The sequence below is a fragment of the Anarhichas minor genome, unplaced genomic scaffold, assembly GCF_050575085.1.
Source record: "Anarhichas minor isolate MPS153535 unplaced genomic scaffold, ASM5057508v1 ptg000028l, whole genome shotgun sequence".
NCBI classification, from domain to species: domain Eukaryota; kingdom Metazoa; phylum Chordata; class Actinopteri; order Perciformes; family Anarhichadidae; genus Anarhichas; species Anarhichas minor.
The window spans coordinates 18,417,949-18,433,453 of record NW_027466474.1 but is presented as its reverse complement, the minus strand read 5'-3'; the positions used below and the strand labels follow the sequence as shown (position 1 = coordinate 18,433,453).

At 40.5% G+C, this 15,505-nt stretch overlaps 2 protein-coding genes across 5 annotated transcripts in view; both read right to left on the bottom strand.

The window, feature by feature from the left end:
* Positions 1–3,834: 3,834 nt before the first annotated feature.
* Positions 3,835–6,026, bottom strand: LOC142963199 (beta-1,3-galactosyltransferase 2-like). The gene is made up of 2 exons (XM_076103916.1): positions 5,787–6,026; positions 3,835–4,512 (listed from the first exon to the last, which is right to left on the bottom strand). The coding sequence occupies exons 1-2, from the start codon at positions 6,024–6,026 to the stop codon at positions 3,919–3,921; spliced, it is 834 nt and encodes a 277-aa protein (XP_075960031.1). The 3' UTR covers positions 3,835–3,918.
* Positions 6,027–13,741: 7,715 nt separating this feature from the next.
* The window catches only part of il1rapl2 (interleukin 1 receptor accessory protein-like 2), a 364,876-nt gene continuing 363,112 nt past the window's right edge, over positions 13,742–15,505 (bottom strand). For all 4 annotated transcript variants that reach the window (XM_076103526.1, XM_076103528.1, XM_076103527.1 and 1 more), the window contains one exon: positions 13,742–15,411. In XM_076103526.1, coding sequence (XP_075959641.1) covers positions 15,323–15,411 — 89 coding nt within the window. In that variant the 3' untranslated portion in view covers positions 13,742–15,322. The remainder of the gene's footprint in view (positions 15,412–15,505) is intronic.

Below are 15,505 nucleotides of genomic sequence, written 5' to 3'. Positions count from 1 at the left end.
TACTGGCAGCAGCATGTACATGCGGTGCTGTTCCTATAGGTATCTGCATGCGCCACTGTTACATTGTGTCATTTATGCTAAGTAGGTTAAAAAAAGAAATAATTACATTTGTGTAACATGGAATGAAAATTCAAAGAAAAAAACAGCATAAAGTGTGAAAATATGGTGGTTGACCACTACAAGCATCCAGAGTAGCTTCAATGTCATTATAGATTCTCCAAGTAGACCACTGGAGGGATGAACAGCATTCCTCCACAACATATTCATTAATTTGGTGTTGCTATGATGGTGGTGGAGAGAGCTCAACTGAGTTAAGATCTGGTGACAGCGGAGCATGATTCAACCCTTTGAACCATTCGAGTGGTTCAAAGGGTTGTCATCCAGGGAATTTACATTTTCCTTTAATTCGTGGTGAGTTATTAACCAAAAGTTAAGACTTGGTTGTTTCGTCATTGTACAGTGAAGAAGAGACGGACAGACTCTCTTGACACCAGGAAGCTAAAATGGCTGGGCTCCACAGTCCAAATCCGGCACACTGCTGCCAGACTTGTGGTGAATGACAAGATCACCAGTTTGATTCTGGATACTAACAATGATCCAAAGTTAGCCTGAGCACGGCCAAAGCGGAGCTTCTTGTCAGACCAAAACGGCCCACCCCACAAAGAGAAATGTGGAATGCTGGGAGCTTTTTCCTCCTCAACCAGATGCCAGACGCTCAGCTGACCCTCAGAGACATCTGTCTTGAAGGGGGATTTTTTTTTTTAAAGAAAGTGGTTGTAAAAGACACACACACACACACACACACACAGTTTGGTTGCAAAATAATGAAACAAAAAACACACATCATTCAGACCCCGCAGAGGCTCATGCTGATGTGATTTTCATTTACATCTCTTCATCTGCCTTTCTGTCATGGCAGAGACCTTACACTCTAACTCTTATAGACACACATCTGTTGATATTGAAAACGAACCCCACATGTGACATGATTGTTATTCAGTGTGTCGTGTAAAGTTATTAACCTGTCTGTAACCTGAACACAGATGCTGGTGATTCTAGTATTTAGTGCCATTCAGAAATATTTTGCATCACTGTCAAGGATGTCTATACAGGATCTATGGTAGCCATAGTAACAGCACATCAATATGTGGATGCAGGATTATTTCCCCACAATTGAAAGAAGATGCTGCTACATATAATTAGCAAATTCCTTATTGAAAGTTATTCAAACTTAATGAGCAACAGCCTGTATTTTAGATTCACAGTCTCTCATTTCCTACCACACAACAGCCCGTTACTTTGGTGCGTTTTCTCATTTGCCTATGAACCACAAGGGAGCGCTGTTGCTCATGTTTGCGCGTCACTAACATGACGTCTGATATTATTCATGCCCATGTATATGAGCGGAAACAACCCCCCAGAGGTGTAAGACAGGGCTGCTTTTAGATCTCTGTGAAGTCTTATCAGGAAGTGGCTTTTAGAGAAACTTGTGTTTGGGTGTAGAGTCTCCCTCTACATGCATTTGTCTGTCTGTCAGTTCTACAAGCTACATGGATTCCTGTTGCTTTTGTAATCAGGTTGAATTTAGTAGAGATTTGCAAAACTTGATTCTTCAAACATCCATCTTTGATTTTCGTCTGTATTCTTATGAGGACACACTGTATTTTAGTGTTATTCTGCCTGTCAAGGTGTTCTCAGGAAGAACAGACCTTTGTTTGAATCAAAAGCACTAACTACCCACAGTTTAATCAGCCACAATGCTGCTTCCGTTATTGTAGGATGATGACGAGGAGGGGGGAGCAAGACCAAGAAAAAACATATCAGGAAATAGTCATTTATGCGTCTCACCGTTAAAAGATTGATAAGGAAGAGAAGACAGAGTAACAACGTCTCCTTCTAAATCTGCTGTAACAGTTTGGACGTGATCAAACATGCATTTCACACACACGAGGCTCGTTTAACAACCCACTGACGCATATCTATAATATGTATTAGAATGTGCAAGAAAAGAGGGAACATATAAAAGATCCAGAAGTGTACTGCAAACAATAATATTGTTTTGAGTGTTAAAATGAACGTTGTAATAAAAAAATAAAATAATAAAAATAAAGTAAAATTGACTTTGATAGGATGAATCAGTATTGTATTCAATTAACTGACCAAAAATGTATTGGAAACAAAGAAGTACATTTGCATGCAACTTAAATAATTACATTGCAAAAGTCATGTTAAATAAACATATCAATTGTCAAATTGGAAATCATACAAACATTTACAGGTTTATTGATTTCTAAAATATGTATCTGCTCATTTTCATGTACTGCATGTCAGTTGCAGGCTTAACTGATCAATAGCATTTGAAATGTCATAGACAGATAAATCTGTCATTTTGCAGCCTAACGGTGCTGCTGGCTCCCAGAGGGTTCCCTGAGTTGTGTTACTTTGTACAACAGGAGATAAGAAGAAGCTTTTTGGCAGACCTGCATACATTCGCTGAGCACACAATGATCCATGACTCCGCTTCATGGAAGACTTATGAAGTACTTCACAAGTTAAAAGCGGAAATACAAATACCACCATACACCACTGGAAACATATCCAGTCTTTCCCATTTTGTCAACTAATGAGAACATCTCGAGGTGAAGATTTGAACACATTTTGAATTATCTCTACTATCCAAAGTAGAATGGGTGTGAGGCCTAATCTTTGAACCAGTTATCAGGCTAACTGAAGGGTATTTACAGTACATGTGAACTACGCTACCTGATACAAATTCAACTTAATTATACCTGTTTTATTTACCTGGAGATAGTGCGAGATGGAAAGATAAGGGACCACCAAAGTTATTATAATATATTTAAAAATGTAATGTCAATGCAATAATAAGACATTTTACACTGAACACTTTTCACATGTCATTAAAACACATCCTCTGGGAACCATGCATGTGTATACAATTGTATGGCATTTAATTGAACTGATGTTTCACACAAAACCCTCAAAAACAACTGCATAATGGAGGATCAATAAAGTCAGCAGGATTCCTCGGGATTTACGGGACAATACAGGTTTGTACAACATCTCATGGTAATCACATCCAGTAGTTGAGACATTTTAGTGTGGACCGAAGTGGTGAACTGACTGATTGACGGACTGTCATTTCCACAGCCACGCTACGAGAGTAGCTATCAAGATATATTCATAACGATGATGGTAGACTAAATATTATTAACAACTCAAAGTAGAGCAAAATGCAATTCAACAGCGCCACAAACTGGAACATCCGAAGTTGGTCAAACGCTACATTCTCAAACACAGTTTGATCAAAATGAACAGTATAGCTTCAGAGTGTATTTTCCATCGTTTTCTGTTGAAGCCTACTTGCAAAATCATATTTGCGTACACTGGACAACTGTGTCTGTTAGAGAAACGTATTGTATTCGATTACTTCAAAAAATGATTACTTGCACAATTGTTGCTGTGCTGCGTGCTCCCTGTGATGCATTTTCACAGGGGAATGCTGTAGATTGAATACAGAACCAAGGAGCAACCCTGGTTTTCACGTTATTGTCGACAAATCGACATTTACCTTCATGCCCTTAGGGTTACTCTAGAAAAAGAATAGTCAAATTATATTCTACATAGGAGGAGACAACTCCATTGGTTTACATCCTAAAATCTTGAAATGATTGACATCTTTACAATCATTTGTGCAATCTGTACAAAAAATAATTTTTACAAACATTTTTTGCTCAGCTTAAAAAAATACACATCTATCCCACCAGCTCTGTTGTTTTGGTATCAAAAGTCCAGACCATACTTCAAAGATAATGGCAGGAAGATACGATGTAATCAGAGTATTGTTGTGCAGGGCTTTAAAAACAGTCATAGGTTGTTTTTAAGGCACAGTCAGAAGTATTAACAGTCATGTTGAGATTGATATACTCCCCATACTTGTGAAAGCTGGTCGGAGTTCTGTAGTATTGTTGTTATGACTGAGGTCCAGTAACAATTGCTTGGCTCATAAGGCACATTTGCCAGAAATAAATCACCAGGAGGAGGATCCGTCAGATCGATTCCCAAATGCCTCATGCACAGTCCCACGTAGACATCTTCGATATAAACAGCTTTAACATGTGCAGACGCCTCCAGTATACTCTTGGGTAAATCCAGTGAGAACACATAGCCCAGTCCCAGAGCATACGGTGGGTATGTAAATTCGGGGAAGACCGAAACCGGCAGAAACCACTTTGATGTGGGGTCTCGAAGAACAGCAGCACCCCTCGCCACCATTCCCGTCATGTAGAGGTGTCGGGGGGCTTTCAAAAGCATGTCAACCAGGTTGTGGACGTTAAGGAACATGTCAGAGTCAACTTTCATGGCGTAGGAGGTGTTGGGGCAATGAGAGCTGAGCCATTCGAACATGACCATGGTTTTAATGGTGAGGTTATTGTAGCTATCCAAGAAGTCACTCTGGAGAATATCGTGATGTCTCTGGCTTTCCTGTAACACCTAGAGAGGGGGAGATAGCAGACAGAGGTTATAGTAGTTAATCCGTTTCTCAGTCACTTAAGGGGCTGAAACAAGCTAGCCACCAGTTGCTTATTTACACGTCCAGCGGACACAAAGCAACAAGAGCATTCATTTGGAGTCATGTTCGTGGTGACCTGGCGAATGTATGTCAAATATTCCCTCTCCTTTCAGTTCTGATCTTCTGGTCTGATCGCCACCAAACTCATCTTTTGTACGTTTTCCTATAAAAGCCAGCAACATGTGTCAATTTATGCTTGTCGTGTGTAGTCTTTTTTTTATTTTTTAAATAGAAGTTCAAAGAAAACTACTCACTTAGGTTGAGGCAACAAAACTACTTGGTTAGATTATGGAAATGATTGTTAAACTGCTTAGTTAGGTTTAGGAAAAGATCGTCGTTTGGGTTACAATAACCACAGAAGTCCCGTAACTACATTACGCAAGTTACGTGAAAAATAAATCAACCTTGACTTCTCCCTTCCCATGGGGAGTGAACGGCGGTCTCTTAACTGAAGGATCGCTGGTTGTTAAACCCCCCCACCTCGCCTCCTGCCCACCCGGCGCGTGCTTTTAGGGTCTTTATTCTTCCTCGCTCACGATTACGTGGTTAACACACAATATAATTGCATGGGATATCTACGAATTACGGCGCATTATTTCTTTGTAGGTGCAATTGTGAATGCCGGACGAGACCAGCCTGACCAGCTAGTCGCTAACTTTGTCTGTCGGTTGCTGCTGGGCAGGTTGCTTTAAATGGGTTCCCGTTCGCTGCTACAAACAGGGTCGATGAGGGCGGTGGGACTGAACCTGGATGGCAAACCAAAACTGAAAGACAATAAAAAGCATGGACCATGTGGGCTATTGTGGGAAACCTATAGGGTGATGTATCTCTTTGACTTTGTAACTTAAAGTGACTGCTGTCACATTCCACATCATCATTTGATCCATTGTTAAGATGTAAATATTCTGCAGCGTTACTGTTTCAGTGCCAAAAGCAATGTAAGAAGCTGTTCACTGTCATCCTCACATCCCAGCATACACAGAAACCAGTTTAGCTCTCTGTCATGACATGTGTTTGGATGCAGCTTTGCAGTAACCTGGCATCTCCACCTTCTTTTCTTTCTCTGCTCTCATTCCCCCGTGACTTTTGCGTTCTCTGAAGCACTGTAGCTCACTGATGTTGGACTATTCATTTTGCAAATAGTAAGAACAGAAATGCGATTTGGAATTCAGCAACTTGTAGTAGATCAACTCACCTGCTCTTGGATGGTTGCTGTCCCATCTTCCTCTTTTGACATCCCCAGGAGGAAGTAGCGGCCGATCACTCTGCCCAGCACTGTTGTTTCTTTGCCCCACGTGCAGCGGATTGTGTCGCGGGCCTCTCTGTTGTGGGGTGCGACTGGGATCATGACAACCAAGAATGGTCTTTCTTGCCAACATGTATGTGGTTCGTCCACGATGAAACTGTACCGGCGCGGGTACGCCACAAAGTACATTGAAGGGCCATCTGGTGAGATCTGTGCAAACAGATAAGGCTCGTGTTTTTTGAGTGTTGTGCCTCAACGATTTATCTTTGTTTGTTCTTTATTGTTAACTTAACTACACTTATATTAGTTTTATGTTGAAAGACAAAACATGGAGCTATCAAGATGTTTTCAGGCTAAAGGTAAAGGGAGTGTAGAAAGTATGAAAACATGAAAAAGTATTGCTTGACTCAAACACATTTCTATGGTAGCAGCATGATGAAATAATGCATGTTAACAGTAACGTAATACTGCTAATATAAAGATAAACAAGGAACAAATATTATGACTTTTTCTTTGCTTTGGTCATTTTGACAGCTGCCTTTGTTCCAAGATGACACCAAATACACTTACATCCTGCACTGAAGTAGTTATATTGTGGTAAGATTGGCTTGACGATGACCTTGTCGTCCAAAACTTCAAAGGAAACGACACTTTGAGGCTTGAAATGTAGAAAGTTAACATGAAAGTTCCAATCATGAGCGACAGCATCAAGAAACACAAGTATCGGCTCGCTCTTGTCCATGGAGTCTTTTCACTGTCAAGACAAAAGTGAAAGTTATATCTTTAATACCTCATAACCTCACATCAGGAGCACTTTACTGTCCATTACGTGATTGGAATCAGGAAGCACTTTGCTAATATTGCGGTCCTCGTTAGTTGTGATTTATGTGTAACTGTTTCGAGCAAATGAAGGAGTCTCCATTAAGATCTGCATCCATCAGAAACCGCCACAACCGCGAGCTGCGCTGGACTTACTGCAAGCTCTAAAACATTTGCAGAGAAGCATTGTATGTATGTTAACACATTATGCATATCAAACCTTTATTTAAACAGATAATCTTATTGAGACACAGGGTCTTATTCTCAAGAGAGACCTACTGGACATGCTTTACAAGCTTCTCTATAGACTGTGGACATACTCTAATTAATAATAGCCGTCATGTAACATACTGCACACAGCAATCAATCAACAGACACAAGAAGCTCCGAAACCACATTACTGACAGGCTGAATGTGACCCCCGTTTCACCTTGCATTCAAATGTGTTTTGGGTGATCTGATTGCAATCGGAGAGCGTTTGACCACATGAAAGCACCGGCAGCCATGAGCCAGTGAGAAGGCTAAGCGAGAGAAAGCAGCAAGAAGGCTTGTCAAAAGTAAATACTCAAGACACTGGTGGATGGGGACCAAAGTGTCTGCTTTCAGTTTGGTCCAACGAAGGTACGCAAGCAAAAACTTGGCCATTCGTATCACAACAGAGCCATTTATGTAGCAACAGTTGATGCAAATAGTGGAGAACTGCTAAAACCGGTCCTGGCTCAACGCAGAAGAAAAGGGGGTGTGACCTTCGATTGTTTAAGCTGCACAGAGAGATCGGATGTCAATGATACCAGTGTGGACACTGGAGACTTGTATTAATACCAGGGGTAAATGTAATCAGCTCAGACTGTATAGGAAACGCTACAAACTTTGACAAGTATGACTCAAATTGCCCCTCTTTGAAACAGAGACGCTCACTTTCTTGTCACATGTTGGTTGAGGTATTCTGAGTTTGTGGTGAGACGTTCTCATCAGAAAAGCAAAACACAAGAGGCAGGTTTCACAGTCTGTAGTGTACAAACAGCCGAGTAATGTGCGTTCCACTGACATGAAAGGCTACAGTATTAACTCTCACTGTTTCAAAGGCATACAGGATGCATAATCAAATATCCTGGAAAAAGTAAACTGCACCCCACCCTGTTGTGTGTTTGCTTGTGCGATAAAAGCAACATGTTTGAACAAGCAGGCGTGCAGAGGCTTGTTTTTGACATTACGGTATGATGTCTGAGGGTTGACATGACAGAAGCTGCACAATGATTTAAGCAATAACCTCAGGTTTAGGTCACAGTGTAAGTATATATTTGTATATAATTGGAGATTCAACTGAGGAAACATTTTTTTTGTTCAGAAATGTATTCAAATAACTTTTCATCACTTTTTGAAAATGTGGATATTTTAAAATAAATGGAAAATGTGAATGTGACTGAATTAATTCCCCCCATGGACACCAAGAGGGGGGGGGGGGGGGGGGGGGGGTAGATTTTCATGGTATAATTTATTATCAGAGATTTGCTTTTCTTGTTGCATACTAGATTGCAGATTTCTACCACAAAGTCATTAATGATACATTTATACATTAGACAGGATTAGCTCCAGTGTTTGGAGGGCATGGAGACTCTACTGCACTCCATCGGACTGATCTCTTTTAACAAGAGCCAGACTATATTTCTAATCAAAGCCTTTTTACTCAGCAAGCACAACGAGTCAAGACATTTGAAATAGACTGAATTAAAATGTGGACTCACCATTTGGAAACGGAGCTCTCCAGCATTTTTGACAGAGAAGGATTTCCGACGGCAGTGACAGCGTCAGCGAGCTACCATACAGACAGCAGCTGCAAATGAGGATATTGCTGTAGATGTGTCACTATCCAAATGCATGGTGGTTTGTGGTGCTAGTGTAAGCAGATATGCACACACGGCCTTTTTCTTAGCAGACACTGACAGCAACACGATGCGGGACAAATACATGTGACGACAGAAGCTCGTATTTCTCATTGAAATGCTGGTGTTGGGTATACTTTGGCTTAGCGTGCAAAGAACCTGATGTTGTGAGTGGAAGCATCAACATGACTCAATATGCATCTTGATAACTGTTAAATGTTATTGCGTCATTACATTTACCAGAAAACATGACAGCTCTCCCTAGTCTATTTTCTCTACTTTTGCATTTAATGTAGCTCAACCTTCTGTGTTGAAAGACATTCTAATAACTTAAAAGTTAAAAATGTCGTAAAAATGTAGTCAGTACACCAATGTTTCAGAACACTTCCTGCAAAAAGTTTCACAATGTTCCACAATTAGGAGTACACTGAGGAAAAACTGACGCCCTGATTAAGTTTGGAATTAGTGTGCATTGAAAATGCCTTGAGTAAATGTTGAATCACACGCTGTGAGTCTTTTTGGAGGGGATTTTCTTATTGCTGTGTTTTTTCCGCTTCTTATCTGCACTAAAAAGAGATAGAAATGCAATTACGTCCATTATGACATCCAAGTGAAGTTTATCACAACATGACTGATTAGATGAGATGTGGTCATTGGAAGCCATTCTGAGAATACTCTCAGGGAGCTCCTAACTTAGCCTAAAACACTCTAGCAAGGAGTCTTAGCATAGGATTCCTTCAGCAAACTTCTAAGAGCAAGTGTAGTTGGTTGACCCCCCCCCCCCAAAAAAAAGAAATAAAAGTGCAGTCAGTGGTAATGGGCATAGAATCATAGAATTTAGACTCAATTCAGACATCACTATAACATCAATGTTGAATCAATTGTAAGCCGTAGACCTACTTTAGAAACACCCGATAAAATATTCGAAAACAAAGTTCTGCTTGCGCAGTAGCCTGTTAACATGATGATAATTGTTATATTAAATTGCTGACCTTAATTTAGTAATTTATGGCAAAACTGGCTCAGCTTTCATCAGTTTCTGTGACTCTTTGATTGGTTTAGCATGTAAATCTGGAAACCAGCGAACACTGCTGCACTTTTCCATTTGCCTAATATCTTAGCGTCGTAATCACGTTCATTCCTGGTATTGTAGCGTTACTGCGTTGCGTGGGAGACGTGGCACCATCTAAACTGTACAGCTTTTCCCTAACTCCCCGTCATTAAGGGTTTGGAGAATATATCTCCGACCGCTATAGTCATTGTCTCAAAAACTGTAGGCTCATATTAGAGAAGTACATGCATATGGCAGGTGCATGCGAGAGGGTTTATTGGTCTTTTGAAATACTAGTATCAGGCGAGTTATTTAACCCTTGCTTAATGCTGTCATAGAGATATTTTGTTTATTTTGTCTGTGTGCTAGATTAAAGCTGGTGGGACTTTTGCCAAACGAGTTCACACAATGCTGTTTGGGCCCATAGCTGCCATGGAAAGCTCTCTGTATTTCATAGCATACAGGGGTTGTAGTGTCAGGTGTCTGTGGCATACTCCTAGCTGCTGCTCCGTCACTACGGTCCATCCCATATAGAGATGACTCTCATGCCAGAGGAGGCAGATAAAAACACTCCAGCTTTAAGGAACTTTAAACTGAAGTAAAACAGAATATCCTACAGTGCTCACTTGCAATGATAATCATGTTTTGGTATGTCCCCCTTTGGTCTAGACTGCTATATCACTGTTGGGTGGATAGCTATTACATGTTGTGCAGACATTCATGATCCCCAGACGATGAACCCTAATGACTTTGGTGATCCACCTACTTTTCCTCTAGCGCCACAAAGAGATTGGTTTCAGTGGAAATGTCTGAATAAATGTTGGATTGCCATGACAGTTGGTACATACATTCACGTTCCCCAGCCTGTCCTCATTTATTCATTCTAATGACGTCCCGAATCCAACCTTTACGAAACTTTGTCGTTTATAAATATGAACAGAAACTGTTGATGGCTGTGATAATTCAGCCGAATGGAAACCAATCAACCACAGCGTACATTCACTCATGTACAGTATGTGGGAATGTATGCTATAAGCACTGCATCTGTGAGACATGCGGTCATGAACTTTTGAACTTTCAACAGTTTTTACTTCCTGAAATGCGACTCAGAAATACGTTATCAGACCTGAAAGACAACCACACCAGTGGACATTGAGCACGTAACTAAGGTCAAGTTGTGAACATTGTTTTGTGATGATAAATAATGATTTGGAAATACATACATTTCAACAGAGAGCGAGACAGGCTTTTACTCATGAAGCAGTTACATAGCAAGGAGATGTTATCATTTTCTCCTGAATTATATTAAGGTCTCATTTGAGATCGTCTGAACCTCTCTAAAAACAAGGGAAGATTATGTTTAATACGTGCTAGCTTTGATTTGCAGCCTATTTTGTAAACTCTTTTAGTCCTGCTTGCTCTTTACCGTATGGTGTTGTTTTTAGAAAATAGACCATTGTCACTTCTTCTCTGAAAGTATTGTTCTCTCTAGGCCTTTCTTTCACTAGCAGTGATGAGGTCATGTTTTTATTACAAGTTCTACCTTGTGACTACATTATAACTTCTCCGTTTGGCCATTCAGTGTCTCCTTTACATTCAAAAAGTGTACGAGGGGAACTTTGCATTGTTCATTCTTCATTGTCTATGTCAAAAAATGTGATGGTATAAATTGATGCATGTAGTGGTGTAATTCTGGCATCTGACACATTGTAGTTACTTACAATCTGATATTACAGGAACACGCCACTCGCAAAATGACCATTTATACGATCAATTACTCGCCCCGTCTTACCTTAAACTTCAAAAGAGAACTGGTTTCTTGCATGCCTCCATGGTGAACACATTTTTTTTTGGATGATTTGAAATAAAAAGGTGCATTTTTAACAGCAAAACTATTTGAAATCATCTGTTTACAAACGCTCACACAACTGGTGCAACATTGTCCGAGTCTCATTTATCCAGTCGTAGGCTCTCTACTTCCCAAACACATGCAACATCGCTAAACATTACTATTTCAAACCTTTCGGACTGGCAGCGTGCCTGCGCCAGTGTGATACTGTTTATGCGGAAACGTTTCAAATAGGAAGGGTTTAGCAGAGATGCATGTGTTTGGAATGTACTGAGCATGAAATACTAGTGTCAGGTGAGTCATTTAACCCTGCTGTCACAATAGTTTGACAGCAATTACAGCCTTTTTCCTTGCTTTTCTATGTGCAGTAACATTAAAGCTGGAATGCAGGACTTTTCCATCGAAATGAACGTCCTTGCAATGAGTTTCCACAATGCTGATTGAGCCCATCGCTGTCTGTATTGGCAGTGTACCGTAGTTGTGGTATCTGGTGTCTATGGCCCATGTTTACCTGCAGGTGAGCTTGCCACATCTCCTCCGTCCCTCAGAGCGTTCTCTCAAGGTCTTACCATGCAATCTATTTGACTTAAATCCTTCCTCTGAATGCTGAGGTTTTGTTTTTTTAACCAGGTCATCCGCTGCAGAAACGTAGCTCCACCATACTCCTGCTGCACCGTTGATATGGTCTCTCCTATATGGAAATGACTTTGACTGCAAGATCTGCATTGTGTTGAGGACCAGTACTACAAACCTTCAACATTTGTCATAATATATTTTACATAAAATGGTGGAAGATGAATTAACTGGTGTGTCTAAAGGTCACATTTGAGATTTTGGTTAATTTGGGTTTAAGTAATTGTAATAATTTCACCTTTTATATATATATATCCCAATGTTTAGGAAAATAGTGCAAAATATTTGGTAAATAAGCTTGTTTGCTTCCTTTTTGAGAGTGAAATGTAAAATATGATACCGTTCCTAAGTATGGAGGTAAAACCGGGAGGTGTTGAGACTAGTTTACCAAACACCGGATGCAGCATTATGCAACATTATATTTAGTTATTACTTTATTATCAGGCTACAAAATGCATAGTGCTTATAATTACAAAAAGTGATTTGGTTTGATGACATGCGCTTTTCTGTTGTCTTTTATTGGTTTCTATTCACTGCAACATTTGACAATGCCAGCTGATCATAGCTCAGCTCCTATTTCATTTAGGGAACCTTAGTTCAGCTCGGATTAGCGCAACAGAGTGTGAAACTGCTTTTAGTGAGTAAGAGCGTGTCTGTTTCCCCTAATCGGAACGCAAGGTTTAAAAATACCATCAATATACGACCAGCAGAATTGTAAGGGAAACAAAAATGACTGCATGAGAAGAGGAAGTGGGCTGTCAGTCAGGTACATGTGTGACAGGAAGAAAGTATGGCGAAACAGCGTGCAGAGAGTCTGGTTAAGCTAGAGCCAGAAAATGAAATCAGACAAGGGGACATTGGGGAAGTAAAAAAAAAAAACAGTTGTGTCAGACGACAGGCATCCAAGATGTATAAAACAACTCCTATATTTTTTTATTTGCTCTCAGTTAAATTATTTCAACCAATATATCCAAAGAATAGTCAAACAAATGAGCAGAAATCAAAAGACAACCACTATACTGTATATTGCCATCGAATATAACTCAAATAATTAATAGTTGTATCAAACAATCTCAAATATCCAGAATTCATCGGTTCAAATAAGACAATGACAGTTCCTTGTGTAAATTCAAAACATTATCCACTTTGCTTAAATATTATGGTAATAGTCTTGGTTTCTTAAAGCTCACAAAGAAGAATGTGGTCTGGTTCAGCTTGGAGTCCGACTATGTATGCAGTGAAGCCCCCTTTGGCTGACTGGTAGTGATCTCCATTCCAGAGTGACAGGTCCAAAACATCAGTCCATTAGCAGGGTTGTACTGCCGTGAGCACCCATCCATCCAGATATCCATCGATCCATCCAGACATCCATCTATTCATCCATCCACATATCCACCGATCCATCCATCCATCCATTCACAGATCCACATATCCATCTATTCATCCATCCATCCACATATCCATCTATTCATCCATCCATCCACAGATTCATCCATCCATCCATCCATCCACATATCCATCACCATCCATCCATCCACATATCCATCAATTCATCCATCCATCCATCCATCCACCCACCCATCCATTCATCCATCATCCCACCCATCCATCATCCACCCACCCATTCATCCATCCATCCACCCACCCACCCACCCATCTATTCATCCATCCATCCACCCACCTATCTACCCACTAATGAAAAGATGAACAGAATGAAAACAAAAAGAGGCTCTGAGTCTCACACACAATGTAAGAGTTACAACTCTCACAAATAACAGAAATTCTAGAGAACAAATCACTGTCGTGTATAGGTCTATGCATAAGTTATGGAAGCTGTACAGAGACTATTGTAACAAACATTAAAAACAAAGACTGGTTATAATGCTCACCAACCTTCTAAAAGCAGACAATTCTGAAATAAAACAACAGAAAATAAACATGTTTTTGGAGGGACATCTCCTTTTTTCCCCTTTATCAGTTTTTATCATTTCTTAATGGCCGGACAGAAAACAAATATACTTCATCAACAAAAGACGTTTCTTCTCCTCCATATTAAAAGAGGCTGCGAGAAATGATTGTGTCATTTACTCTTTTATCTATATTTATTTGAATATTTTTTTTTATCTAAATGGGTGTTCATGCAAATAGAAAAAGCCAAGTCCTTCATGATTTCAGCTCGGTGGTAAAAGATGTTAGGTCGCCTCTTGGCCAGCTCACCTCTTGATGAGTTGTCTAGTTGCTGATTACTGGGTTACAAGGTGAGCTGGCTGCTTTGCAGTCTCTCGGTGCCTATTAGCTCAAGAAGTAACGCCTTTTAGTCAGCTAGCTACATCTCCATATACACCAGCTAACTGTGCTTTCTCAGTAATTAAGTTCAGCAATTGCTTCACACATCACTTATTATCTTGATATTCTTGCCATTTCTTTTAAGTCAACCATTTTAGCGTCTAAGGACCAAACCAGGAATTGTATTTCGAGAGGTTGACTTGTTGTTTTAAGGTGGACTGGTATTCCAAAAATCATTGCTTGAAGTCTGCCTCGTTTACTGACAAGCCACCTAGTTCACAGGTAGATGGATACACCGAGAACTCAGCTAAGTAGAAGGTCGACTGGCATTCTGAGATTACGCTACTTTTGTCTTTCGGTCGACCGCCATTTCCGAGTATTTAAGCAGCTGACAAATAAACCTGTTTTCCGGGGTACACAGCTGGTGTGTGACGCCAATTCAAGATACTTGCTTCTTTTTGTGCTCCGAGGTCCAACTTGGTAGCTTATTTGACAGACTTTCTCACTCATTGTTAGTGACCTTTTCATTGACTTGTCCAGTTCATCACTTCACATGTTCAATCTTGTCCTCAGACTCTCTGCACCAGGCAAATGTGTATGACCAGTCATGTTGTATCATAGCGCTCCTTTCCAATGTCCATGGCTGCACAGCTTACATACCAGTTTGTCTCAGTCTGTTGCTGTGTCCAAAACCAGCATACGATTAGTTTTACAATCTGAATCTGTTTTTGTATGCAGTCTATCCAACCGTTGGGCTCATACAGTCTTAAAGCAATCCTTTGTTCAATCTGCAGGCAGTCCTCAAGTCAAGTAGTCCCTCCTGAAAACCAAGGCTGTACACCATCCAAAACCTCATTGAAACCCAGTCGACCAACCAGTCCATCTCATTTCCAAAGCCGGTGTAAAAACAGTCTGTCAACTGGTTTGTAATCCAATACCAGTTGAGCAGTCCCTCTACCAGATGTCAGAGCTGAGTTCTCTGCTGGTGAGCGGTACAAAGGTGCTGTTCAGGTGGAGTTCTGGCTTCTTCCCAAGCGTACTGCTGTGAGGGACCTGGAAGAAACACAGCACAACAGTGATCAGAAGGAACCCTCCCCCAAACCACAACTCCTAGCAAGAAATATACCGTTAAAAAGAGAAAACAGGG

Coding starts and splice junctions, on each gene's coding strand:
- LOC142963199 (XM_076103916.1), bottom strand. CDS start 6,026: ATGTACTTTGTGGCGTACCCGCGCCGGTACAGTTTCATCGTGGACGAA. Junction 4,513..5,786: donor CAGCAACCATCCAAGAGCAG/GTGAGTTGATCT, acceptor CCCCCTCTCTAG/GTGTTACAGGAAAGCCAGAG.